Raw genomic sequence first — 25,770 nt, 5'->3', positions numbered from 1 at the left:
CCTGCTAACTGACGTTAGCAGTGCACTTCAACAAGCTAAGATGCAGGACGTGTGTTCATGTTCGTGTTAGATAAGAAGATGTGGGTTGTTGTTCAGAGTCTATGGTTCTTGTGTTGTGCAGCAGGATGCGATCAGGCTCAGTGTGACTGTCTGCTCTGCCTGTGATAGAACACCACGTTATCTCCACGTTATCCACTGTATCGCTGTCGCCACGTTATCCACTGTATCGCTGTAACAAAATAAGGTCTCCAGCTATGTAGACTGATAATGGAATGGCATTTCACTGAAGTAATGCTAAATTAAGGGGAGCCATCACGAAACCAAAAAATATGAATTATAGATTTCTCCCTTTTGTTTTCCAATTCTTTTTGCAGAGAACACAGGACAAGTGATTCACAGAGCATATATGTTGCTAGAGTAGGCAAAAAAATGCCATTTAATGTTAGTTGGACTTTCAGGTCCTTTAAAGTCTTTTGTTGGGCACTCTGATTTGCTTCATGGTTTAAATGTGTTATACACATAAACTTGCCTTTGTGGTCATCTGCTAACATGCAAAAATGTGCTCTTACATTGTACTTGTGTAACATTGTAACATTTCTGCCACAATGGCAGACCATTGGGGGTGCCAAAACTGAAACTTTCAAATCTTGCACATCCTGCATATCTACAAGAGTGCATTAGAGAAAATGTTTTCAATTTTTTTATGAGGCTTTTATTGAAAGCATAATATCCTGCACCCTTTGTTCATGTTGCACAGGACTTTCTCTGTAAAATCGTGAATACTGCCAGCAAAATAATAAGACTTCTTTCTTCAGCCACAACACCTCTTGATCAGTGAGTTTCAGACCTTTCCATCAGGATGATCTTTGTACTCATTAGACCCTTTTCACAGCAGACATTTTGTATCGTAGCAGGAAAAGCACAGGTGGAACTGATAACATTTACAATGGCGCAGTTCCATTCAAAGGAAGCCATACTGGTACACCATCATGCACTATACCAGGGTTGTGAATTTGGAAAAACTAAATCTAGCCATCATGAAACAATTGCGCCTCTGCTTGTCCTGCTTTGTCATGTCAAAATGTCCACTGTGAAAACGGTCTAACGCTTAAGTAACAAGAGCCAAGAATTCCTATCTGCCATCAGCCACTGCATTCTACTGTATAACACACATGCATGACTTGTAGCACTGCAGGGCAGGTGCTCACACACACACTTAAGCCAACAATAGTCTTGCTGATGAAACTTTGCATATGTAATGGCACCATAGCCAGTGCTGCAGTATTGCAGTTTGTGATATTGAATTCTTAAGGATTTCAGTGTCAGCGTTTTCATTTAGCATCTCTTGACCAAAAAAAATGAAAAAAAAAGTGACAGACTTCATGAATCCCTTCACCAATGAAGATATGGGAAAAGAGAGTACCATAAACACTTTCAATAACTTTTATTTTCTCCCTAATAGATCTGTACAATCAAGAAATCAAACTTAAGATGAGCCTAGCAAAAACTGATCTGTACATGTTAAATGCTTTTGGGCACAATAGCTTAACACACATTTAAATAATCAAATGATGACTTGTCTAGCTATGCAAACACTTAAAAATCAGTCCCACAGCTTGAGAACATGAACATGAGTGACTGAAAGAAGGGGGGCAGGATGAACCAAAACAAACCAAACAGAAGAAAAACAATTATGTTCCCTTTAGATTCCATCTCTTTCTCTCCAGTGTTATAGAAAAGTACAGTCAAATATCTTATTTACAGAGAAATGAACAACTCTACTTTGATCAAACAGTTTGTTTTTTTTAGGTGTAGGTGAGGGATTCTGGGCAGCAGGGATCGTTGTCTTAGAAGGGAGGAACTTTACCAGTATGGCATTTTTAATCTGGTTTTGAAAAAAAAAACAAAAAACAAAACAAAACAAGGAAAGACAGGAGCAGACAGTTCATGTGAAACAGAGAGGAAGAATGCACTCAAGCCAACAATCAATCAATATGGCTACTGCTCCAATTCCAGCACCAACATATGGACGCCTTCTTCAAGATCTCATATCTTTTGTATGCAACTGTGTTGCAATGTCTCTTTTACTTTGCATGTGAATTATGTTTTCAAGCACAATCATCCCTCTTTCCTCCATCAGTTGCCCTCAGGCACATTGATTCACCAGTCAACCACCTAATGAACCATTCCTGAGATACATTATTGAAGTTATGCATTATTGAGGAGTTTGTATAGTGCTGTTTACCTGTTATGTTGAGAACAATTATGCAGTTACCTTTCCTAGTTCTTAGTTGTGAAATCTAACACTTAAAGTCCCCCCATTTCCCCATTCTGTCCTTCAACTTGTCAAAATAAAGCTGCCTTATTGCTAGAGTAACAGTGTTTTCATTTCCATTGAACAGAGACTCAATAAAAAATATGAAATATGTGAAGTTAATGTTATTCAGAATTAGTCATCTTGGAAATTACTCCCTTACAGGGTGCATTGAGCCCCTTTAGGCTGAATCTAGTGCAAACAGAGAAGGTCTGACTTCACGACACCAACAGCATGGACTGATCTCCCAGCTCATCAAGGCCCCGTTCTTCAAATGTGCTTGAACAAATCCAGAGGGGTGTTTCAGAGAACATGATTACCAGGTAAACCAGGCTTACTACAGTAAATCAAGTTATCATAGAAATCTAGCCCTCCTGCCCTTCCCATATCGTTGCTGTCTCTTTCCATGTCAGTTCTCTTCACTGTGAATTCTGTGCATCAAATCTAAGATCTTAAACCATGTTTCAATCAATCTGACTATATCAGCTATGAGTTGGGCTTAAGTTGAAAGTTTATTAGGTGAACTCCAGCCTGGTTTTCACAATGAACCCAGCTGAGCCTTCATCATGAAACACCCCTGAGGCTAACATGATCCTGCTCATGCTGTGCAACACTGTGCTCTTATTTTGGAATAGAGGCAAAAATTAAGATGATAATTACATATCTTGATGAATCTTAATAGTCATGTTAACGTTCTCATCTGAAATCTGAATTTGATATTATCATTTCTCAAGTTTGGGTTTGAGGATTTGTTGCTATGACAACAGCTCCAGATAAATCTTAAAGCAGCCCTAAAGAATTGAACATTTTTATGTCAGATCAGGTTTACTTAATTATCCACATATGAAGAACAGGGCCTTGCTTTGTACTGCATCACACTGCACTTCAAAAGCTGACAGGTGATTCAGACTGATTTAACAGTCAGGGTAAACAAGTCCACAGTGAAGAGCACAGGGCAGAGGTGCTCCTGGGCCGGTTCACCATGCATACTGAGGACACAGACTGGATTTAGATGAACAGAGTTAATATCAGGTCTACACTGAGGAGCAGCACTGCAGACTGAATCTTGTGTAGTGTTCCTTTCCCACGTCAGTTTTTAGTGGTTTCCTCAGAGCCTCAGGATAAACAGCAGCACTCTGCCATCATACTGAAACTCTCTACTCCTGACAAAAATCAATCAGAAGTAGTGTGTTGATGCTGCTTCCCAGTTCAGAAATTCCTGATTTCTTTGGGATAGTTAAAAAGTCAGAGAATAGGCATGACACATACAGTAATCTGACCAACATGAAATATTGTCACAACTAATATTACTTCAGTGAAGACTAGTCAATACACACCTCTAGCAGCTTTGTTTCCCTTCAGATTTAGATGTTAAACCGTGTGTTACTGTGTGTTCTGATAGAGTTAAAAATGCACTCCAACTCTGTAATAGTGCCTCTAAATGTAAAACTGTTGAGTTTCAACATCAACAGGTGAGTTGGAAGAATTTTTTTTTTTCTTTTTAAAGGAGCCCCTGAATTTCCTATGCGCTATAACAGAATCAAGGAGTGATCTTTACGTTAATGTCAGTCCTTAAAAAACAGAACATGTGTCATTTGAGGATTACAAACAGTTCCTACATTATGATCTGTATCATCAACAAGTGGATGCTGCCTTGCAGACATTTTTGTCAAGAAAATGCATCTTAATAAATTTTGCAGCTCCAATTTGCAGGGCTGTTCAACTGCATTTAGTCTGGTAGGTGAACATGTCTGGCTCCTCTCTAATGCAGTACAAGTTGGTGGAGGAAAGTCAGGAATGGCGAGCTGCTCCATCCTCTGTCCTAGTTGGAGGTGCAGCATCAGCAGCTCTGGATGGAGACCCCAGAGAAGTCCATATCTCAGAGGGGGTTTTCCTGCCCTTTTGGCTGCTCGGTGCTCCACCAGGGGATTTTGCAGCACTATCACCTGCCAGTCTCTACAGCCTTTCTGCCTCCCACATTCTATCCAGACAAGAAGCCGAAAAAAATCTGCTAAATCAACTTTGAAATGTACTGACCTACAGACGAGAGCATAGCAGAGTATAGCCGAGATGTCAATGAAACTGTTTACAAGTGTCTACATAGTCTGATGTTTGTCCTTCCACACAGCATGATGATCCAGTCAGTGTGAAAAGGCCCAGAGCAAAAGGTAAGGTAGGATGGGGGAGGAAAAAAATATCTGTCAAACCTTTATTTAGTTACAATATAGATTTTTTTTTTTAAAAATTTACAAGTACCTCTTCCTTTCCTTCTTTAAGTTGTTTTTGTTTACAAGAACAAGAGGGAAGGTTGTCTTATTTTGAAGCAATGCTGTGTTCTTGTAAATTAAGCCTGCAAACACTTTTTAATTTCTTTTGAAAGGAGGGGGGGGGGACGGGGCAAAGAAAAAAAAAAAAGAAATGAAAGAAAAAACAATCTTCTTAGATTCAGTGGTGCGTCTGGTGGGGCTGGGAACCCACAGTAACCTGGGTCCCAGACTGCTGATCACAAGAGAATATAGGGGTGGGGGTGGGGGTGTGGAGGTCAGAGCATGTTAGGAGTTCAAAATCCATCCACCCAAACAGCCAGGCCCCTCTCAGCCAGCGTGCGGTTCACTGAAACCACCTGAAGAAGAGAAACATTCACTTCATTCAATGAATGCTACAAGGTCAGACAAAAAAAAACATGGAGATCTAATATCTGTGCTATATAGATTCATAATATTCAGTATAATATATGCTGCTCTAATTCACCACTCTGCTGCTCTCACTTCCTCTACTAATTTATCCCACTTGTTTCTAAATTGCTGCACTTTTGATCGCTTTTAAGTTACTGCCAATGGATCTCAAAACTTCCTGCACATGTTTGACATTAAAGGCCTGTCAGGACAGGAGGGATTATTTCCTTTCAGCCACTAGAAGGCTGTGTTGAGTTTCTGACAGTACCTTAACACCAAATGAGAAGAAAGGCAAGTAAAATTAATTCAAAGTGAAAACAGTAGGAAATAAGTTTGTAACTTTCATAGAATGGATTTTCTGTTTACCTGACCAGGTTTAATAGTCAGTTCTCCCTACAGATACACATAGAGTGTAACAAGAGCCCATTCATTTACATTTTTGTGTATTTTATGTATGCATTGATTTCAGCTTTTTGGCAAATCTGTAGAGTCCAATAAATGTGTTAGTGTAACCATTTCAAATTTCAACATGGCTACTGATATTTTCAATCCAAAAACTACCAGTACAGGTATACATCATTCAATACTGGTCTAACCTTATACCTACTGGTAGGTGCAACATTCAGTATGAAGCATTGGATTATCAAACTAATTTGCAAACCAGTTTTTTTTCCTTCCTTACCTCATCTCCTACCATGTTCCACAGGTGGACCAGTGGCAGGCCTGTGTTGTTATCATAATTTGAGACCTTTGAAGACAGAAAAAACAAACGGCCAGTTAGTTACAAGCAACTTTGACAGCCTGGGGGAGTTTAGTGACGAAGGTGGGCTTACCTGTGCAAGCAACGCCACCCCCCTGGTCATCTCCTCCAACGCTGATGTGGCCTCCGGTGAAAAACGATCCTCTCCTAATGAAGGACATTTATACAAAAGGTCAGGACAAACAATGACCAACAGCTCTAAGCCTAGAATATCTGCAGCTTTAAGAAACAAACTAAACCATTTCAAATTAAGATTCTAATCAAAGTATTGACACTAAATTAGTGTTGGGTGGTCAGCTTTAAGTTTTAAAATTATGAGTCAATACAGACAATGATGTACCTGGAAGAGGGGCGATGTTATCAAGCAATACTTCAGCCCCTTGAAACGGTAATGTTACAAAATCAGACCTGGAAAAGAAAAAAGAAATGATCTGTTAAAGAATAAAAATACACAGAAAGTGTTACAAACAACCTAAAAATCAAAGGGTTTATCTCACAGCAACTTACAAACCATAGTAGGTGTTAAATGTTGTGACCATCACATATGACTTTCATGTAAGTATTGGGTATTATAATGGTATATTTGTTCATCTTAAAAAATAGTGAGCATTTATTGCATTGTCCCGTGAAGTAGTTGATACATTTCAGTTCATAAATGATATATTTAAGTATCAAAGTATGACAGTTTATGAACTTTGTGTAGAAAAAGATACTTAAATATACTTAAAATACGAATTTGACAAAGGAGTGTGTTCAACTCTTTTATTGCCTTTTAGGACAGATGATACAGTCATCAGTCCTCTGACAGTCACACTGACACACTACAGCTATATTTTCAGAGAATGAAGGTCAGAGAGCGGCAAAGAGTAAAAGAAATTCTCACTTTTTAATGCGTCTAGCTCTCAGTTTCTGGAGACTGCCAGCAGAAAGGCGATCACAGGTCAGATACAAAATTCTAATTTATTTGCAATGTTTGCAACCTAGTCTGTGAATCTGCAAAGAAATGCATCTTAAATCCTGAATGTGTATGATGAATCAAATGATAAGATTTGGAATCAAATGATTTTATTTACAACTTTAAAAATGTATAAGGCATAAATACGGTACTTTGATCCATGCAGTTAGCTAGCTGGCCTGGGATAATGCCTGCTCCTGCTTGAAACTAAATACATGTATTTTAAAACACCCATTCTAGGATTAGTCCTACTCTTAGGTATATACACGTAGATATCAGCTGCTATATTGGTCTGCAGTAGTTGCCTCTCTGAACAGATACAAGTATATTGTGGGAAGAGGTCTTGTTGTGGGCTTCATGTCTGTGTTTGAGAGAAATATTGATTTAGCCTAAATGACTTGAGTCAACATTAAAAGAGTTTATTCTTTGAGGAAGATCATTGGGTAGGTGCTTGGACACTGGTTGGCTCCTATATGTACATATGGCTGCATCCAGGTTTGCTGTCAACAAATTCAATAAATAAATAATAATAAATGGAAGCTACAAAAATCACTTCACTCATAAATTTGCAATGGACAAAGTCCTACTACAAAGATTAACAGCCACTTTACAATGAGAATAGTGAATGGTATTAAATTCAACATGTTGTGTAATAACTACTCACCCATGAAATTAAAATCCTTGTGCCTTGGTTTTGGCATTTAGTTCTTCTGAACATTCTAATTCATCACAAAAGTCTGGCATTCTCTACAGTGGAGAGCGGCTAGAACACCCACCCAATATGGCTGAGACACATCCCATAGCCTGCATGTGACACCTACTTGTCTATATGTCGGAGTCTGAACTCCTGTTCCAAGAAACCACCACTAGATGGCAGTGTTTGCCTTCTTTACATGGCGACAGCTACAAAGCAGATGTGTTTGGAAAGAAGCATTCAACTATATTTAAAGAAGCGCGTAGACAGTATTGTTGTTTAGGACGAACAGTTTGTATAAATCAAACATTCCACACTCACCTTATTTGCCGTAGTGAGTCGATCTTGACTCTGTCATAGCCGCCATAGTCGACATATCTAATCTCCGCTTCATTTGTTTCTTTATAGAAGGTGATGACCTGAGCTCTCCACCAGGCTCCTTCCACCGCTGGAGCCGCACAGATTACACCAACTGGATGACAGAGACACAGAGAGACACATTAAGACCCCATGCAACAGTACAAACATCAAGCTCAGTCTTACCCTTTAATCATGGCAAGGAAATAAATGATACTCACTTCAAATATGAATATAACATTTCAAAATTAGAATGAGATAACTTAAAAGCAATTAATGTGTCTCAACAAAGCATTATCTCCTTTGGCTAATAACACCAAAATGCCTTGAGGGTGTAGGGCAAGAAAACACAAAAATACTCCACACACCCTCCAGTCATTTGTACTTTGAGTTAGTGTGGGAGAAAAGAGATGACTGAAACATCATCTAAAGACAGACAGCACTGATACTAAAAGCCCTGGTGAGCCAGTACTGTATTGTGAGCTGTGTGTGTGTGTGTGTGTGTGTGTGTACTTGGCTCTCTCCAGCGTTCCTAAACAAAAGAAGTTGGGAGTACTGCTGAGGATTGTGCAGGTGCTACCACCGACTGAATGTCTTGGCCAAACTGAAAACTACATCTCCCCTGGAATCTATGCAAGCTATCAGGCCTGGAAGAGTGTTCCCTTTATTCTGATCCTTCCTAATGTTTCTTCCACTAACAACACTGCCTCTTACTATAGTGTGCATTAAATGGATAGAACTTTACATTTTTGTAAATTATAGTGAGCTTTCGTTTGCGAAGGAAACAAAAAGGGGCTGGGGGTTTTTTTCCTCACTGTGAAATAGCCTCTAAAACAACATTTAGACCATCAGTTCCTTTAAGTCCCCCTCCACTCAAAAATGTGTTTTGCCTCCTATCACTTCTCTTGGATGTTGCTCTCTTCTCTTTGCAGAATGATATATGTGCAGAGTTTGTTTACATCAGTTTCTCAGTTTAAGACGTGTACCTACAAGCAGAATTTGTGACATCAGAACTAGTTTGTTCAACTCAATGTGGAAACTTGAAGCCTCCAGTGCACATAGACTTGGACTTTACAGTGAAGTAGTTCAACTATTGAAATGAAAAACATTTGCATGTTCAAATTCTGGATTTTTCAAAGCAGAAGAATGAGTAAATGTGATTTGAAGAATTTATAACAAGGTAATTGGACTTTCTGTGGAAAAACCATGTCAGACACATTATTCAAAGCAAAGTATTTTATACAATTTGAAACAAATCTGAAGGGGATCTTTAAATATGACAATGGTGCAACCTTACTTTTTGCTAATTTTCACAATTCTTTAACAAAATGTGAACCCATTCATGCATTTTAAAGTCCTCTCCCCAACCAAAGCTTCATATGCAACTAGGGATTTTTTCAGACTGTTGAAGATGTAATTCACAGTTAGTAGAAAATATTTGTGTGATTTTACTAGCTGCCTGTAGAGTCAAAGGTTTAAAAGATGATCTCCATCCATAGACTTCGACCACACAGTGTGAGAAAGGTTACCTTCAGCAGGTGAAGGCAGGGCGGGGGTGCCCGGCTGAGAGTAGCAGAGGAACATCTGCTGGTCTAGGCTTCGTAGGGCGTGATAGGTGGGATGGGTGTGCTGCTGGACGAAGACGTGACCGGCTGACACGATGTTCACCACAATCACTTCAACAGTCACACCACTGGGCAGAAGGAGCTGAGAAGAAAAATGACATTATAGGAACAGTTATTCCTCCGGTAAGTGGCTTCCAGTCTGCTTTCACTATGGCTAAAACTACTGTGACTGAACACACTTAAGGCCTTCCAACTCCTAAATCACCAAAAATGTTACGTTGCTACCTCACAAGCAGGACAAACACTTCACACTGGTTATAATTGGTTTCCCTACAGAAGGTTAAAACAAATCAAGAGTTGGGGGAAAAAAACAAAAAAAAAACAAAGTCCTGAAATTCACCTGATGACCAAGAATCCTGAACCTTCAGACACTACAGAAGTGTGTGATAAATAAAGTCAAACTGGCCACAAAGTGGAAAAAGCAACCATGATGCAAAAATGCAGCTATAATCTTTTAAAGTCATGAAGCCTGTGTCTTGCCTTTGGGTTGACATGGTGAAAAGCATGAAAATAAAAAAAGGTATTTTCAAGGTACTGTTGGCCTTGTTAGTCTGACAAAACATTACAACAGCTAGAAATCCATTCTCAAGATGAATGGAGCAATCAGATAGCCAACCCTTACCCAGGACGTCATGGGAAGTGATGGCAATGTGAGAGGGGGTGGTGGAGGTGCATAAAGGTTGGTCAAGTCCAGATCTTTAAACTTCTTCCCAATCAGTGACAGGGCTTTGTCAACCTGCTGCTGCGTACCTGGAGAGAGATCAAAATCCCAAAGCGAAATTAACGGGGACCTATTATACTAATACCAACTCTATATTTCTATTTTTGGGCTCCACTAGAGTAACTTTGTATGATTCATCATTCAAAAAACTCCTTATTTATCTTCTACTGGCCCTTTATGCAGCCCCTCAGTTCAGCCTCTGTCTCTTAACAGGCAGTTTTAGCTCCTGTCTCTTTAAGGCCCCCCTCCCGACGAGCCAACTCTGTTCTGATGGGCAAGTTTTCTGGAAGCCTGCTGAAGGGCAGCTGTATAAGAGTTGTGTTAAATTGCTGCCGATACAAACCCAACATTTCCTGCTTTACTGCTTCAAATTTAAAGCTTTAAAATGACTAAATAACGGGGGAATTTTATTGTGAAGAATTTACAGGAGATGAAACGTGTTCCTCACAGAATTAGCAGAGCTTCGTAAGCAATGCCAAAAACCAGTCGAACAACAACATCTGGATATATTTGGAGCTCTCTGTTCAGTGGATCAGTTAGAAATAATGCAGGGAGGAATTTTACAAGCAGAAACAGCCACAGTGATGATGATGTTTGATGAAGAGCTGCAAAAGACCAGCACACCTCCAACAGGTAAACTACTTATTTTACTTTGCCCTGCTGTGTAATGGAAAAACACACTCAGCCTGCCAGTTCGACTTGAGCCATGGCTGGGTGTGACTACACCCAAAACAATAGACATTATGGGTCCTCCTGACTCACCCTCTATGTGACAGATCTGGAACTCCTGTGTGTAAGGCAGGGTGGAGATGTAGATCTTTGCACCAGAGTTCTGCTTCAGGAAACTCACATATCTCCCCTGCTTCCCGATTAACCGCCCTACAAGATGCTGGGAGATGAAGATCGCCAGAAGAGATGAGTTCATGTCAAAGGGACAGTTTATTTACACAAAACAATGCTGAACATTTTATAAGAATGTACCTAGTAATAAATTCAACTTCTTTACATGGACAAAGTCATTCCAGATACAATACTGGGGTCAGGAAAAGTTCTCATCAGAAAGTGATTACTTTTAGACTATAGTATTTTAGAATATATTTCATTTTAAGTATATTTTTAATGAATGCTCAGTCTATCATTGTGTATGTAGGTGAAACGATACTTCATACGTTACTACGCTGCGTTAATATTATGACTGAAATCTGTAGGCTGACTGATCCCATGAATGTTGAACAACTCTCTGCATTTTGAAAGACGGCCAACAATGAAAACCAATAAGAGCAGAACGGAGCCTGTCCCTGTTTTACCTAGACAAAAATGCCAGCCTAAACAGATGCCATCTCACTATTTTCATTTGTCACTGTTGCTAGTTTAAATATTAGTTTGAGAGACATAGGAATTAAAACAAAAAAACAACATATCAGTCTACGACACCTGCTGACACTCACAATCAATGTCGACTACAAACTCGGAAAACTAAGTATAGGTTTATTGACAACACTTAAATATATTTTAAAACGACATATCAGACGTTGTCAGGGAAGGAATGTTAAGTCCTAGACTTTTTCCATCATTGTCTCTGGCGTTTTCACAATTTTAGTTCCGACAAATATGTGTAATAAAAATTGTAAGTTCAATTTTAAAAAAAATAATCAGAAAAAGCCTGGATAACTTTTCATTTCAAATATTTTCACAAACAGATTTTTAGCACACTGGTTGAATAAATATGACTCATTTGTAAAAATATGCCAATGTACTAATGTTGAGTGCAGTGCAGTTTTGAATGTTGCACATCTACTCAGTCTTGGCACTTGCATGTTGAAAACAGTTTGACTCAAGTTGTTGCAGAAATGGAAACTAATTTGTGGAAATCATCATTTAGATTGCAGGTGATCTTTAACAGTACCCATGTTCGGATTTGACTACCTCTCCAGTCTTTCCTTCTGAAAAACATATGGGGTCATTTTAAAAAATAAATATGATTATATACTGTAATAAGAACTTGCTACTGCTGCATCAGTCCTTTGAACTTGGATAGGCTCAGAGAATGGAGTCTTAACTCAGTCAAGGTGGCAACCTTTGCCCTCAGCCCTTGCACTTGTTCCTGCTGGCCACTCTGTACTTAGTGAATTATTAACTGGGTGACCTAAGCACTAAGCTGCCAGTGTCTTTTCTGATATTACTCCTTGCAGTTGGCAAAGTGAGAAATTTTTAAATCCTACAATGCAAATCTGGAATTGAGGGCAATTGTGGTTTTTGGACTGTAACTTCATTTGGCACTTTGCACTATGCTAATACATAATTTAATATAATCAGTACTCTAGCATTAAAAAGGACTATGTTTTACCAAAGAAAGTTTAAACACTGTATTTAGTTTTTCAAATTTTTTTCAAGTTGCATCTTGAACATGGGACATTTAAACAGTCCACCAAAGTTGCTAAAGAAAAGCTGGTTAGATCCATTCAGCCCTGAAGTTACTTATCTGGTAAGGTAGTCTATAGTGTAAAGGGGGCTGATATTCTTCCTCTGTCAGTTGCCGTGACTCACCTTTGGCACCTCAATCTCCCAGACGATGAGCTCAGAGCTCGAGGAGGCAGTGTGGTTGCTCTGGCTTTCCCCAGCACCCATAGTGCAGCCACTGTCCACTGAGTCCATACTGTTCACATCAGAACCTGGACATGGACACACACACAATCATCACCACCTTTACCAGCAATATTCACAGAAGATGTTGTTACTACACATACTGCACATGCAAATACTGTTAAGAGAGTGCCTACTGCATCATTTTAACACAGATTGATTGTCACTTTTTATGAGATATTAGAATGATTACTGGAATGAAAAGCTTTTATGGTGCATTTTACATTACAGTATATGTCATTAGGTCATGTTTGGTAGGAAACCTGTTTTGTAGGAAGTCTCTCCTTTTTTTTTTTTAAATCTGTATTTTAAGCTCCCATTCATATCCCTTAAAAAATATTCATCATTTATTTAAACTTAATTTTCCTATCTGCTCCGGATCAGTTTCAGATAAAAACAATTCCAGCTGCTGCTTCACAATTTAAGCATTCCATTAGCTCAGCATCATGAAGAAACTACAGCTTCATGTGTCCTGAGTCTACATTATCAACTCAATTGTTTGGTGCATAAAAATAGGTCAACATAAACAAAACAACATTTTCTGAGTTTTATGGCTGAGCGTAAGTTTTGAATATTGAAGGCATAGTGAGCTGACTGGATGAAGATTTGCATGCGACCTGAATTTATTAGCCCAAGACATCACCAGCTAGTAGACACCTTTTACCTTGCTGTCTCCCTTCTACCAAAAAGTATTTGCACTCAGATTGGAGTTGCTCACGGTTGGATACGGTTAAGTACAAATATAAAAACACCAAAGTTAATTAGGGTCAGTGATGATTTAAGAAACTGCGTTTAGTTGTCTCATAATAAACTAAATGGTAAATGGACTGTACTTGTATAGCGCCTTTCAAGTCTTCTGACCACTCAAATCACTTTTACACTTCGAATCACATTCACCCATTCACACACATTCATATGCTGAATGGGTACAGGGGCTACCATGCAAGGTCCCAACCTACCCATCAGAGGGAACTAACCATTCACACACATTCATACACTGATGGCACAGCAAACAGGCGCAATTTGGGTTTAAGTATCTTGCTCAAGGACACTTCAACATGTGGACTAGAGGAGCCGGGAACCAGTCTTCCGATTAGTGGACGACTCGCTCTACCTTCTGAGCCACAGCTGCACATATGGAGATCAATTGTGAGAGCAGTGATTCTGAATTACATTCAGCATTCTAAGGAGCCGACTGTTTTTTCCATCCACCCCACCAAAGTCTCAAAAGTCAACTTGACAAGCAAGCGAGCGCTGAGCTGGTGCTGAGCAGTTGTGAGCGCATAGGGAGGGTCGAGCTCACGCACGTCACAGCCCCGTGCTCGCGGAGCAGAAATGTTCCCTAGCAAGGATGCTTTTCCGCTCGCGGATGCTGTCCTGTGTGCTCGTATCACGTGCACGTGCCTGGCTTTTATGTGTGCGAGTATTGAAACTAATTAAACACCATAGTCCAGTTTACATGTGAAAACATGCCTCCGCCGCTCGCTCTCTCACTTAACCACTCACTCGCTTACGCACAGCCCTATTCCCTAAAAAGGAGATAAGCTACCGGGAGTTTCTCAGGCAACAACACAGCAGTTGACTCATGTTTCGAAACAGCGCTGCTCAGCGTCTCCCAAACGTTATTGATTTCCGAATGAATGGGTATTTGACGTTATTTTTGGTATTTAAAATATATTTGTTGGCCTGGCGTGGGTTCACGTTGGCCTGGCGGCTTGCCAAGCCTGTACAATTATAGGGGAAACACTGCTGTTGTCATACAGCAAAACCATTATGAAACAGTTGTTTCATGTTAAATGTTACGGAGGTACAGCAAATATTACTTTATGATTGTAACGCCATCTGACAAAATTGTAGGCTTTTATTGTGAAAAATCTGCATATGTGTCACATATGTTGAACAGCAGCTCAACATTAACAAGACTAGGTTTAAAACCTAGTATATGGCCGGACCTTGTATGAAATGCTAGAGGGCTTTTAATTTGAAATGACAGATACAGGAAGTGGTGACACGTAGCACCCGGCCGAGGCAAGGGATGAAGTGGTGTAACTTTATCACTCAGTCAGTGACTCAGGGACAGACATTCGTGTTTGGCTGGTCCCTGCGGTCCAGCCAAAAAAAAAAAAAAAAAAAAAAACAGTGGATGGAATTAATAAGGGAGAAACTAATTCTGTTAAAAATACACAATCAGGAGCAGTGTGGTGAGTATGACATGACATTTCTTGTACTGATGAAATTTCTACTGTGGAAATAGAAGTACACCCCCCCCACCCCCCCGCCAGCTGACTATTATTTGAGGCCCATGACAATTTAATAAATGAATTTGATTTGAGAGTTCATGGTGGTTGTAAAGTTACTGATATACTAGGGCTGCTCGATTATGGCAAAAATCATAATCACGATTATTTTGGTCAATACTGAGATCACGATTATTTAACACGATTATTCATTGACTCACGGAATAGAAATGCTTCCATTTTATTAAATGTGTCAAACCACACAGGCTCAGAGATGCGCAAGTGACCCCCAATGTTTTTTAAGCCCCCAGTCCATTTCTGTTGCATTTAGTGAAGCGCATTCTGCACAGACAGCTGTTTAAAATCACACAAATATTCCACTGTATATGTGTGTGTGAACTTATTAACAGTATCTACATTGATTGATCAATGCTCCCAGTCTGCCTGTGAGCTGCCTGTTTCACTACAGGCAGATACCCCTCACTCGCTACAGTAGGCAGGGAAATAAAACCAATGAATCAATAAATACAAACACTGTTGATTTCCTCCTATGGAGCTGACATGAAAACTATTTTGGTTCAGTAAATTTCTGCTGTCAGTCAGCCTGGTGAAGGCAGTTTGTTCGCCCGCTGTCCTCTCAGCTCCCCAGGAGCTGCAGCTGAAGGAGACGCTGAACACAGGTTGGAGTTGGTGTGGATTGAATGGATTGAACGGACTGAACGTGCCGATCACGTCCTGTTTACTATGTGGATTCCCAGTGAGAGTGAGTTTGGACATTTATGGAGGGGTAAAAGTGCACCACGGTAAAGGAAAGGACACTGGATTTATAACAAGACAAAACGAGAGCATCATTGCCAAATGGAATGCAGCACAATAATGGTTTACAGGGCAGGAATTATACCATGGCCAAACAGTCAGTGCCATGGATGCCCACATGGCCAGTTTGGCATGCCCTGTTTTGAACTGGCCATTGTGCCCTTAAAAGAAAGTTGATATAAAGTTGCGCAGACTCTGGCTCCAAATGACATCACACAAGCAAGATGGCAGCTCCCAGAAAGGAGATATTTTGGCTTCACTTTTGCATAGCGGTATGAAGTGGCGAGGCGTCGTCCATATTTATATACAGTCTATGGTGCTGACTGACTAACACAATCACTATAAACAGCCTTTAGGACATGCGCTAGCCTAGTAACATTAAAGGCTTAAAGGCACTGGAAGCGTCTAACGCACACGTTTTGAAGTACACCTTTTATTTTAATGGCCGAACACGCACTAAAGCGTTACGAGGCGCGTCAAACTGTCTTGATGCCCCAACTCTGATCTTGTTTCAATTTTGGAGCGTCAAATGCGGATCCAGTGACCAAAGCTGTATTCTCTGCAGCCGAAAAAGAGAGAGATAGCGCAAACCAGCTGAGCATCGGTGAGCAAGTGAGCGAGAGAGAGAGCGAGAAAGAGAGAAAGGGAGAGAGAGAGAGACAGCAGTGGTGGTCATGCAAGAGGAGCGAGCAGTAGTGAGAACCAAACCTCTGAATGAGAGAAATAAAACGTTATATTCCGATTATTTCATAGCAGTCACATTTTAAAGCACAAACAAATAATCATCAAACAGTCAACAGATGATTTACTGTGGAGACAGACGCTCTTAGTTTCAGTTTAGTTTTCCTCCTCTGCATTTCTCATTTTCATTCATTACATCCAAAAAATGCAGCGGTTAATACAAAGAACAAAATGACAAACCTGTGTTGGTTCTGTGGTATTGGCATTTCAAATCTGATGCTTGCAGTGCGCCATAGGAGCATCAATTGACGTGCGTCAATTTTAATGCGTTTGGGCCTTAAGGCTAACACTTTAACACCCTGTAATGCAACACTCCATGTAGAAGTCGGTTTTACACATCTGACATTGTGAACATGTAATTGTCTAGCCATTAGCGGAGCATGTATGCAAATGAACCTATAGACCAACATGCATAACCGGTCAAAAATATTAACTGTTGACATCCCTAACCAGGATACTGCGGCATAGTGTTAGCTAACTACAAATGTATATAAAGTTTATAACTTGTTGTGAGATCTGATGGGTTGCTACTCTTTCAGCATGATGCGACGTTAACACACACACACACACACCCACATCCATTTCTCTGTAAGCAGACAGCCAATTCTCAGTTAAGACAGATCAGGAGAGTCTGTCGGCTGTTAAATGACTTACAGCTAGCATCCTAGTCTCACCTTGAAAAGGAGTGTGTTTAATGTTTAACATGTAAAAAAGTGTTTTATGTCATTTTTGTGATTGCTCCTATGATCTCAGACTGAAATGCTAATAGTTGCACGGCTGTTGAAACTTGTTCAGATTAATTTTGATCACCCTTAGCCCATTTATAGACTTTATTTTATCATTAAAATATAACAATAACAATTAATATAATGAATTGTTCACATTTTTAAAAAAAAAAACAATCAGACAGCATTTTGTGGAAAAGTCAAACATTCAGCGTATGGTATTAATAAACTCAGTGCTGTTCTTCAATACACCGACTCCTAATTGTTGATTGTATACCGTTTTGTCTTCACACAATGTAATTATCACTTATTGTTATTGCACCACTGGTTTTGGCCTTGATGCCCTACATTTCGGCCTCAATGCCCCAATACGTTTTTATTTATCAAAAGGCCAAACTGGCCTTGCCCTAAAAATGACTTAATTCCAGACCTGGGTTTATCTCGATTATCTTGTTTTCATGATCGTTGGAAGCCAAAAATCGCAATTGAAAATAAAATTCAATTAATCGCCCAGCCCTATGGTATACCAGGATTAGGAAATAATAGCTACATAGGAATTAAAGTATGTCCTCCACAGAATTATGGTCAACAATACTTATACCAATACCCATTTTAAACAGAGATTTCATGACTCACCTCCAGACTGGTCCGTCTCCACCTCACATGTCCCATGAGCTCCATTCCTCAGGCCTATCCCATCAAGCCTCTTTACATCACATACAGCATCCACTGAGTTTTCTTCAGTTAAGGCCAAAACCGTTGCCTCTGTGGCTGACTCAACTAGTGACTGAGGCTGTGTTGCTTCTCTTGCTGACAAGTCTGTAACCTGGATCACATCCATTTGGTTGTCAAATCCGCTGTTCTGGAGGTCCTCGCTGCTGATGCCATCCTCAGAGTGGCATGTGCTGCAGGCTGAGTCCTCGGCTAACGTGGCTGCTTCATCGCCTTTCAGTTTCGTGTTTAGCAGAGGGGCACTTTGTGCTGCTTGGTGTGATGGTGCTGGCCAATGGCCTCTCTGTGCATTGTTTGTCTGATGAACCCTGTGACTGACCTCAACAGGCTCCCATACTGAGGCAGAGGTGCATCCATTAGGCATCCCTTGCTCTTCCTTCTGTGTTGCCTCTACTTCTGCAGACTCACAGCCAATCTGAGAGAGACTTGTCAAAAGGTGGTGCTGCTGCTGTGTTGCTGTAATTAGCTCCTGTTGGGAGCAGAGCCTGCCGCTAGCCAGTGGTGTGCTGCTACCGCAGGCAGGGTGGCTTTTGTCTGTGACCTGGCAGCTGGTGACACCAAGGACCTCCTGGGTGGCTGCCGAGATGACCTCAGTTATGAGCCCAGCTGCCAGAAGCTCCAGATCCTGCTCCTCTCCACTGCTGCGTACCTGGACGTCTTCTGGAGTCACTGCTTTGGTGGTGCAGTCTTGGATTGTGGTCAGGGCTGTGGAGGTCAGGGCTGGGGCAGGGGCTGTAACCGGGGAGGTAGGTGTGCTGGTCAGAATGTGTTGGTGTAAATCTTGCACTGAAGTGGGTGTCTCTAGAGAATCAGCCTCTGATGAGATCACTCTCTGCACTTTGGCTGGGGTGACTGCACAAACAACCATCTCATCCTGTGTACTAATAGTGTTGAGGTGCTTTGCAACTTCCCCCTCTGGCTCAGGCCTCTCTGCATCAGAAAGGTGTGCATTTGTGGGTGAGGAGCTGGTGACTTTGGTAGACTGGCAGGGCAAGATGACCTCTTCCACTGTGGCTTCTGAAGTAGAGTTTGGATCTGTCATTAGATGGTTGTCTGGCTCTGTTGGCAAGGTAGATGCTGGACTTTTTTGCAGCTCTTCATGGTCTTTCAGGGACACCTGAAGGCTCTCTTCCTCACCAGGTGGTGTTATACTTGAGACTGTGGGTTTATCAACTTCCTCTCGTCTTATTCTGCCAAGGTGATGGGCAGCTTCTCCATAACTTTGTTCCAGTGAAGTTGGTCCTTCGATGTCCTGGACAAGGATCTGAGAGCTATTTTCCTGCTCTGTTCTCTGGTTATTGACCTTTGGAGGTCTGTGGGTGTCAGTGTCATTTGTAGGAGATACAGTGCCTTTCTCAACCAAACCATTGCTACCCTCTGATGGAGAGGTTCTAAGGGCCACATTGGTTGGACCCCCCTCTGGGCTGTCATGGCTGATGAACCGCTCTTTCTTCCGCGAGATGTACCACCACCAGCCGATCAGTGCAAGGACTCCGGGCAGTGTGTACGGCACAACAGAGCGAAACCTCAGCGGCATTTCCTCAGGACACTAGCAGCTACACCTAGAAATCACAAAGATACACAAGTACATTGAGTTTAATGATGTTTCACATTGAATAAAATTTATAGCAAATTAGGAAAAACTGGTTTGGATCTGTCACTGAATTCAAGTTGATTCAAGGATTAAGATTAATTGTACTGATTAATTTAGCCTTTCAACCAACATACACTGCGACATACGACAGATTACATGAGACCCCCAAAAGACTAAACTGGTATAAAATCCTTTCTAGATCTATATCTTTTAAAATCCACATGGACATTCACATGACAGTTTGCCAACCTCAAAATGGGGTTATGGGACAGGGCAACAATCCTGATCCTGCAATTGCTTGGGACATCCCTAATATGAGGATGCAAGCCATCTCTCCCTAAAGGTTGCAACAAAAGTAGTAAGAGAAATCAAGGAGATATCAATCCATTGTTGCCACCAGTGCATTTCTACAGATCAGTCTAAAACACTGCTGCTTCAGAATGTCATGGCAATTCTTGTTGAGTGGTTCTTTTTATTTAAAGCTTTTATATTACTTTTGGCTACTAAATATCCTTTGAAAAATGCTCATCTCAGACTCAAATATACACATAAAAAAGGTAAAACACAGCAAGAACACACAGAACACAGACTGGGTTGAAGGTCTTACAGTGACAGAATGATTTGCTTGTATATAGGATATCAGGCAGTGTAACAGCCCTCTGAACTTTATGCACACCCAATATCTAGTGTGCCAACTAACAGGAGGTGACTCCCTGTCCATGTTAAAAAAAGGCCGTGTGCACATGCCTTTCCTTAACAGACCTGGCCAGGCCCGCCTCCACCAGGAGGAATGCATCACATGGGATGAATGTGACTCAATCATATGCTGCCATGCTTCCAGTCACGGCTCTAATTGGCAGCTGCTCTTAGATTCACATATATATGCGTGTGTCAGAGAGGAAATACCGGTGAACCTGGACTTTTGACTTCTACAGCTTCTGCTACTCCCACCTGCTCTACGTAATCAAGTCCAGCCCATCTGCAGGCTAGCAGCAGAGTTCTGGGATAGACTGTTTTAACATTGTTTAACTACATTAAGCTGCTTCATGGGAATTTGCCCTGCTAGATCAAAAAGTAACAGTTCATGAAAGTTATTAAGATGGAATTTATGCTGTGCTATGTTCATGTAACATGACACTGTTTGGAAAACTCCCTGGTATTCTATTACTTTAGTGATTTTAGGTATCTGAAATACATTTCTGAGGTACTGGAGGTATTCAACGACCAATAAGTAGTCCTCTCTAAGAATTTCAACACTTAGGCTAGATGGTGCAGACACATGAATGTACCGAGGCTGTGGCCCTTGTCTTCAATAATGCATAGCCATGATGACTCATTTCCAAAGAGGTGGGAAAGACTATACCATCCTCACATCAGGATGATACTTGAATGATTCAATTGTTATTTAGAAGCACATATATTTAACAGCTGCTTCACATGTAACCCTGTAAAAATGTCAAAAATTTGGCATTGGTAAATTTGAATGAATCATTTGTGCACATTACTCATTTCAGTTCTCTCAAAATACTTATGGCATTGAGTTACTGCAACAATATGTTACAGGTGGTTGCAGCAAATCTGGTCACAGTACAGAGTGCTAGCAACTGGATAGCACTTTTATTTTATTAACAAGATGTTCTCAATCTACTGAATTAATCCACTCAATTGACACTCTCAGACAGCTTTTATGCTATACTGGACATTGTTACAGTGCTCCTTGTTGTGCAAAGTGAAAATAAGACTGAAAGAACAGATTAGCTTCATGGGTTTAATACAGATTTTGACATTTGATACATACTGGGTTGTGGCTGTTTAACATGTAAGGGATAATGTACCGCTTCACATCTGGGTCCTGTATCACCCTGTCGGGGTTATTTTCACAATAATGACCCACTCGCTGTACATTATCCCTTACATATTATCTGATGCCCCTTAAATTGTTCCTTTTTCCTTTGTTTCCTAAACTTATGTATCAATGTGAGGGAATTAGTCAAGTTGTTCATCAAAAACAAACTGATACCCAAAACATGTAAGGCTTTGTATATTTCTCCCTTTTGACATTTATAAAAAGCATGTTTTTACACAAAGTGACAGTGTCTCAGCCTGCACCTTATAGAGAAGTTTTCAAGCTTCCATGACGTAAAGAAAAAAATCACTATCAATGGTAAAAATGTATGTAACATATTTTCTATACTGAAGGTGCAGTCATTTCTGATAATCTCCTTCAGGGATTGTTCGCACTTTGAAGCTGTGTTTAGTAATGCATCAAGACAAGTATTAAGAAAACAGGATTTTGTAGCCATCCACACCAACAGTCACACTCACAAAAGTCAAATCAACTGGTGTAAACTAGACACAGCAGGAGCATTGCAGTGGCATGAAACATATCAACCAAAGGTATCAAGTATTGGATATTAATAAAAACTTCAATATTATGTTGTGTATCCCAGATTGAGATGTGTAATCCATCATAGTTAACATCAAGTCACTGTTATTTTCTGATTAAAGTTCTGCTTGGTGATACATTCAAGGCTCCCCAGACATCCAAGTATATCAAAAAGCATTGTGCCAATGAGCTCTGTTTGTAAAATATAAAACAAGCATGGATGCAGTGACATGAATAATCTGGATTTGGTAATTTGTTATATTACAGAGGTTGCCCTTTTGTGGCTGAGGCTCAAACGTCAAATGTCAGAGCATCCCTGAACATAGCATCAGGGAGTTTTGAAAACTCATCACCTGTTATGGCATGGCCACATGTTGATTCCGAGGGAAAAGCATTAGCAATGTAGATATGATGGGCAACAATTACTTATATTGTTCAAATATCATTAACTAAAATGACATATGATGTGCAGTTTAATAGTATATCAGCGGTTTAACAGATACATATTGAGATGCATATTAGACTTGCTTAATCAATATAAACTTAAAGTACATATTTTTTCTCTGAGAAAGCTTTAGTTAAGTAGATTGGAATCAAACTGAACTGGTGAGTTGAAGAGATGCAAGCAATGGGTTCTTAAAACTGGTTGAATTCCAAACCTCCAACATAACAGAGTAAGCAACACCTTTAATCATGCCTTTCCTGTCGTATGAAAAACCATTTGCACCACAGCCTCTGACCACTGTTGATTACAGTGCGTGCATGGCAGTTATTCAAACTGAGCAGAAATTCAGCATAATATCGAGCAGCTGAAAACATCTGCACAGACAATAATATGCCAACCTCACACACTGTCAATTTCATTTAGACGGGTTTATGGTTCCTGTACAGCTATATACTTGCATGAAATGAACTGTGACATGAACATGTGCAACCAAAAATAAAGCTTTATGAAATTCTGAAAGGCAGCCTGGATGTGGAGTACACACAGAGGCTATCTGCGAATCAACAACACAAACCAGTGGGGTCTCAACCTGGGGTGCAGGGGTTCTCAAACCCACGATGTTTGAGAATGTTAAAAATGACTACTATAATTCACCTACTATGTTCAATGTAGTCTGCTATACAATTCAGTATCAAATCAACAACTGGAATATTTCAGTATGGGCACCGGAAACTAAATCAGAAAAAGAATTTTAGTGATGAGACTATACATGTGCTTATGAAATGGTGGCCCACACTACATTCACCTTGGACAAGGTTACAACAGAAGTTGACTGGCTGCTTTACAAGCAGTCAAAGAAATCTAGAGCCTTCCTTGCAGGTCAGACTGGTGTTCACGGAGATTTTCTTGACCTTAAAGTCAATATTCAGACTGTGACCTTGGCGGTTCAGATAGGGGAGTGGTAATGCTGTATTTACATGTGACAAACCATACAACGTGCTGTGTACAGGCAACCTAAGCAGCTTACACACCTTTCATGTTAACAACACATTATCAGTCTCTACTAACCTGACATACTTTCACTTACTCTATTTCTACTCCTACGATCTAAACGCTATTCTATAAATCTCGCAATTTAATCTTGCCGTGTTTATCGGCAGACGCACGTGCCTGATCGCACAGCAGGACTTATGATTTATCACCAGTCACTTGTCCGCTAAAAGCGACATATGCAATTCAGCAGGCTGTACTGTATACCTATAAGAGAGTACTATTCTATAAACCGTTGACCCTGTCCACTAGTAACATTAAAGGCGTGTGGGGATAACCGGAAACTGCTTCTAAAAGGGTGACATTTCACAACTATTAACACCAATGTGGAAATTATGTGTACCTACTAGTGATTTTTTATTAGAAACCTTATGGCCTTGTGTCTGCCGATTATGCTATCGACTTTTGCTTGCAGTCTGGTCAGAAGACGTGACGGATACTGAGACTACAGTCAAGTTTAGACTTAACGTTAACTACCGATAGCTAAAACAGGGTAATCCTTCGATTTAGCCAACAGAGAACCAAAACCCAACGAAAATCTTATTGTCGTTTAAAATGTCACGACACGATGAGAAGTTGCACCTTGACTTACCGAGCTCTCTAGTACACAAGAGGGTCATAATTTCAACTTTCAGTGACGACTTAACGTTAGCTAATGCTAGAGCTTTTTAGCTAGCTACGTGCTAATAATAATAATAATACCTACAATGGGGCTGTGCGTGGCTCACATTAAATAATCCCGTTGTTGGTACTGTGTGTAGCTCACCAGCAAGTAAAAGCCAGCCGTGTATGATAGATCCATCACATCATAGACCAGCTAATGAAATTAGTCAGCAGCAAAGACCACAACGTGAAACTACACTTGTAATTCTGGCAGTTTAATGTTTCCTTGCAGTGATGAATGGGGGGTATGCATTTTATAAAATAAGACTCGATACTTCCCCCTCCTGACTCACATGGCGCTCTTTAACTTTGCATGTCTCAACTACAACACTAAGTTACTTCTTAGTGATCACAGTACAACCAACCTTTGAAAGAAAAAACAAAACTGGTGGGCGGCAGCAGGCAATTAGAACAAACTTCATGTGTGCCGCTTGGTGCCTCATTTGAATGCCGATTTGATCGTTAAACCCTCAACATCCATAGAAGAACCTATGCCAGGTACTAAAACGCACGCGTCGTTGCCAGGAGAATGGGAAAAGTTCAATGACAAATATATAAGGGGAGTCTGGTGTAACGTTGTCTGGAATGAAATCCGTTCCCAGAGGTGGTCGTAACCTAACTAACGTTACACTGCTGGGAATAAAGCATGGCTGCTGAGGAGGCCGCGGTGCTTGATACAAAGTACGAAGTTAGCAGACTAGCCCAGCACCTTGGTTTTAATGCTAAAACGTCTATGGACATAGGCACGAATTAAATGTCATGGCAGCTAATCGCACATTCCCACCACTGCATTATTTCTGGCCCCAAGACTATGACCGTGGGTAGCTGAAAGCATTAAAGCCTCGTGTCTTAGGCACAGTTTCATGTATCCGCCACAACATGAAGGCAGTGTATCAGACAGCTTGAAACGCAACCAAAGGCACCAGACAGGGGTTGTAAGCCACCACTGACGCAGGGTTAAAGGACATTTAAGCCAAAGAGTGCTTCTGTCCTGCATGGGCCTCAGACCTTCACGTTAGCTTGCTAGCCGGCCGGCCTGGCGAAAATTATCGCAGAATGCATTCTTGCTGCCGACAGCCTGTGGACATTTACTACTATTCATGACACATGACCCGGTTGTTAGTATGTGGATATAGACCGCAGGAGGAAAGGAATGAGTCTAATTTAAGTTACACAACAGGGACAGCAGCTAGCTGGAGTGTGCCGACTGTTAAGTTAGAGAAAGATGTGAAGGCTAGATGTTCAATGACATGTGATTACTACACTCAGCCGGTGACACAGTAAACTGTAGGCATCTTGCAGAGATGCATGAAAATGTAAATGAATGTGTCTTTAAACACTGTGCGTGTGTTGCAGCCTTGTGAGAGGATTTGGACCAAGTCACGCTGTGTGAACATGCAGATAGCTACAGGCTAACCTGGTTTCTACCCCTGACTGCTAAATGCGCCTTGTCCTCTCCAGAGTTTTTTAATTTACTTACAGTATTTTAGGGTCCTTGGCACCGCCACGATGAGAGCAACACTAGTATAATGTCAGAGTGTTGGTTTTTTAAACGTGTCCCTGTGGAAAGTCAGTCTCTCCTCTCCACGTGTTGACCGACTAGCACCAGTCTAAAAAAAAAACACATACTAAACAGC

General features: G+C 40.7%; 1 protein-coding gene across 2 annotated transcripts; it reads right to left on the bottom strand.

The window, feature by feature from the left end:
• Positions 1-1,429: 1,429 nt before the first annotated feature.
• On the bottom strand, positions 1,430-25,770 carry akap1b (A kinase (PRKA) anchor protein 1b). Of its 2 annotated transcripts, none has more exons than XM_042414084.1 (11): positions 25,614-25,770; positions 17,900-19,557; positions 12,649-12,773; positions 10,864-10,990; positions 10,003-10,130; positions 9,285-9,462; positions 7,720-7,870; positions 6,090-6,157; positions 5,823-5,896; positions 5,672-5,737; positions 1,430-4,937 (listed from the first exon to the last, which is right to left on the bottom strand). In XM_042414084.1, the coding sequence occupies exons 2-11, from the start codon at positions 19,530-19,532 to the stop codon at positions 4,875-4,877; spliced, it is 2,613 nt and encodes an 870-aa protein (XP_042270018.1). In that variant the 5' UTR covers positions 19,533-19,557; positions 25,614-25,770; the 3' UTR covers positions 1,430-4,874. The 2 variants fall into 2 exon arrangements, with proteins under 2 accessions (XP_042270018.1, XP_042270020.1); XM_042414086.1 differs by lacking the exon at positions 25,614-25,770 and adding an exon at positions 24,237-24,336.

Source organism: Thunnus maccoyii, chromosome 6 (assembly GCF_910596095.1).
Source record: "Thunnus maccoyii chromosome 6, fThuMac1.1, whole genome shotgun sequence".
Classification (NCBI taxonomy): domain Eukaryota; kingdom Metazoa; phylum Chordata; class Actinopteri; order Scombriformes; family Scombridae; genus Thunnus; species Thunnus maccoyii.
This window is presented reverse-complemented; position numbering and strand designations above follow the sequence as displayed.

Excerpts from the sequence above, each read along its gene's own strand:
- akap1b (XM_042414084.1), bottom strand. The coding sequence starts at position 19,532 with ATGCCGCTGAGGTTTCGCTCTGTTGTGCCGTACACACTGCCCGGAGTC. Across the intron at positions 9,463-10,002 it reads CACTTCCCATGACGTCCTGG|CTCCTTCTGCCCAGTGGTGT; the intron begins GTAAGGGTTGGC and ends TTTTCTTCTCAG. Across the intron at positions 6,158-7,719 it reads GACTCACTACGGCAAATAAG|GTCTGATTTTGTAACATTAC; the intron begins GTGAGTGTGGAA and ends TTTCTTTTCCAG.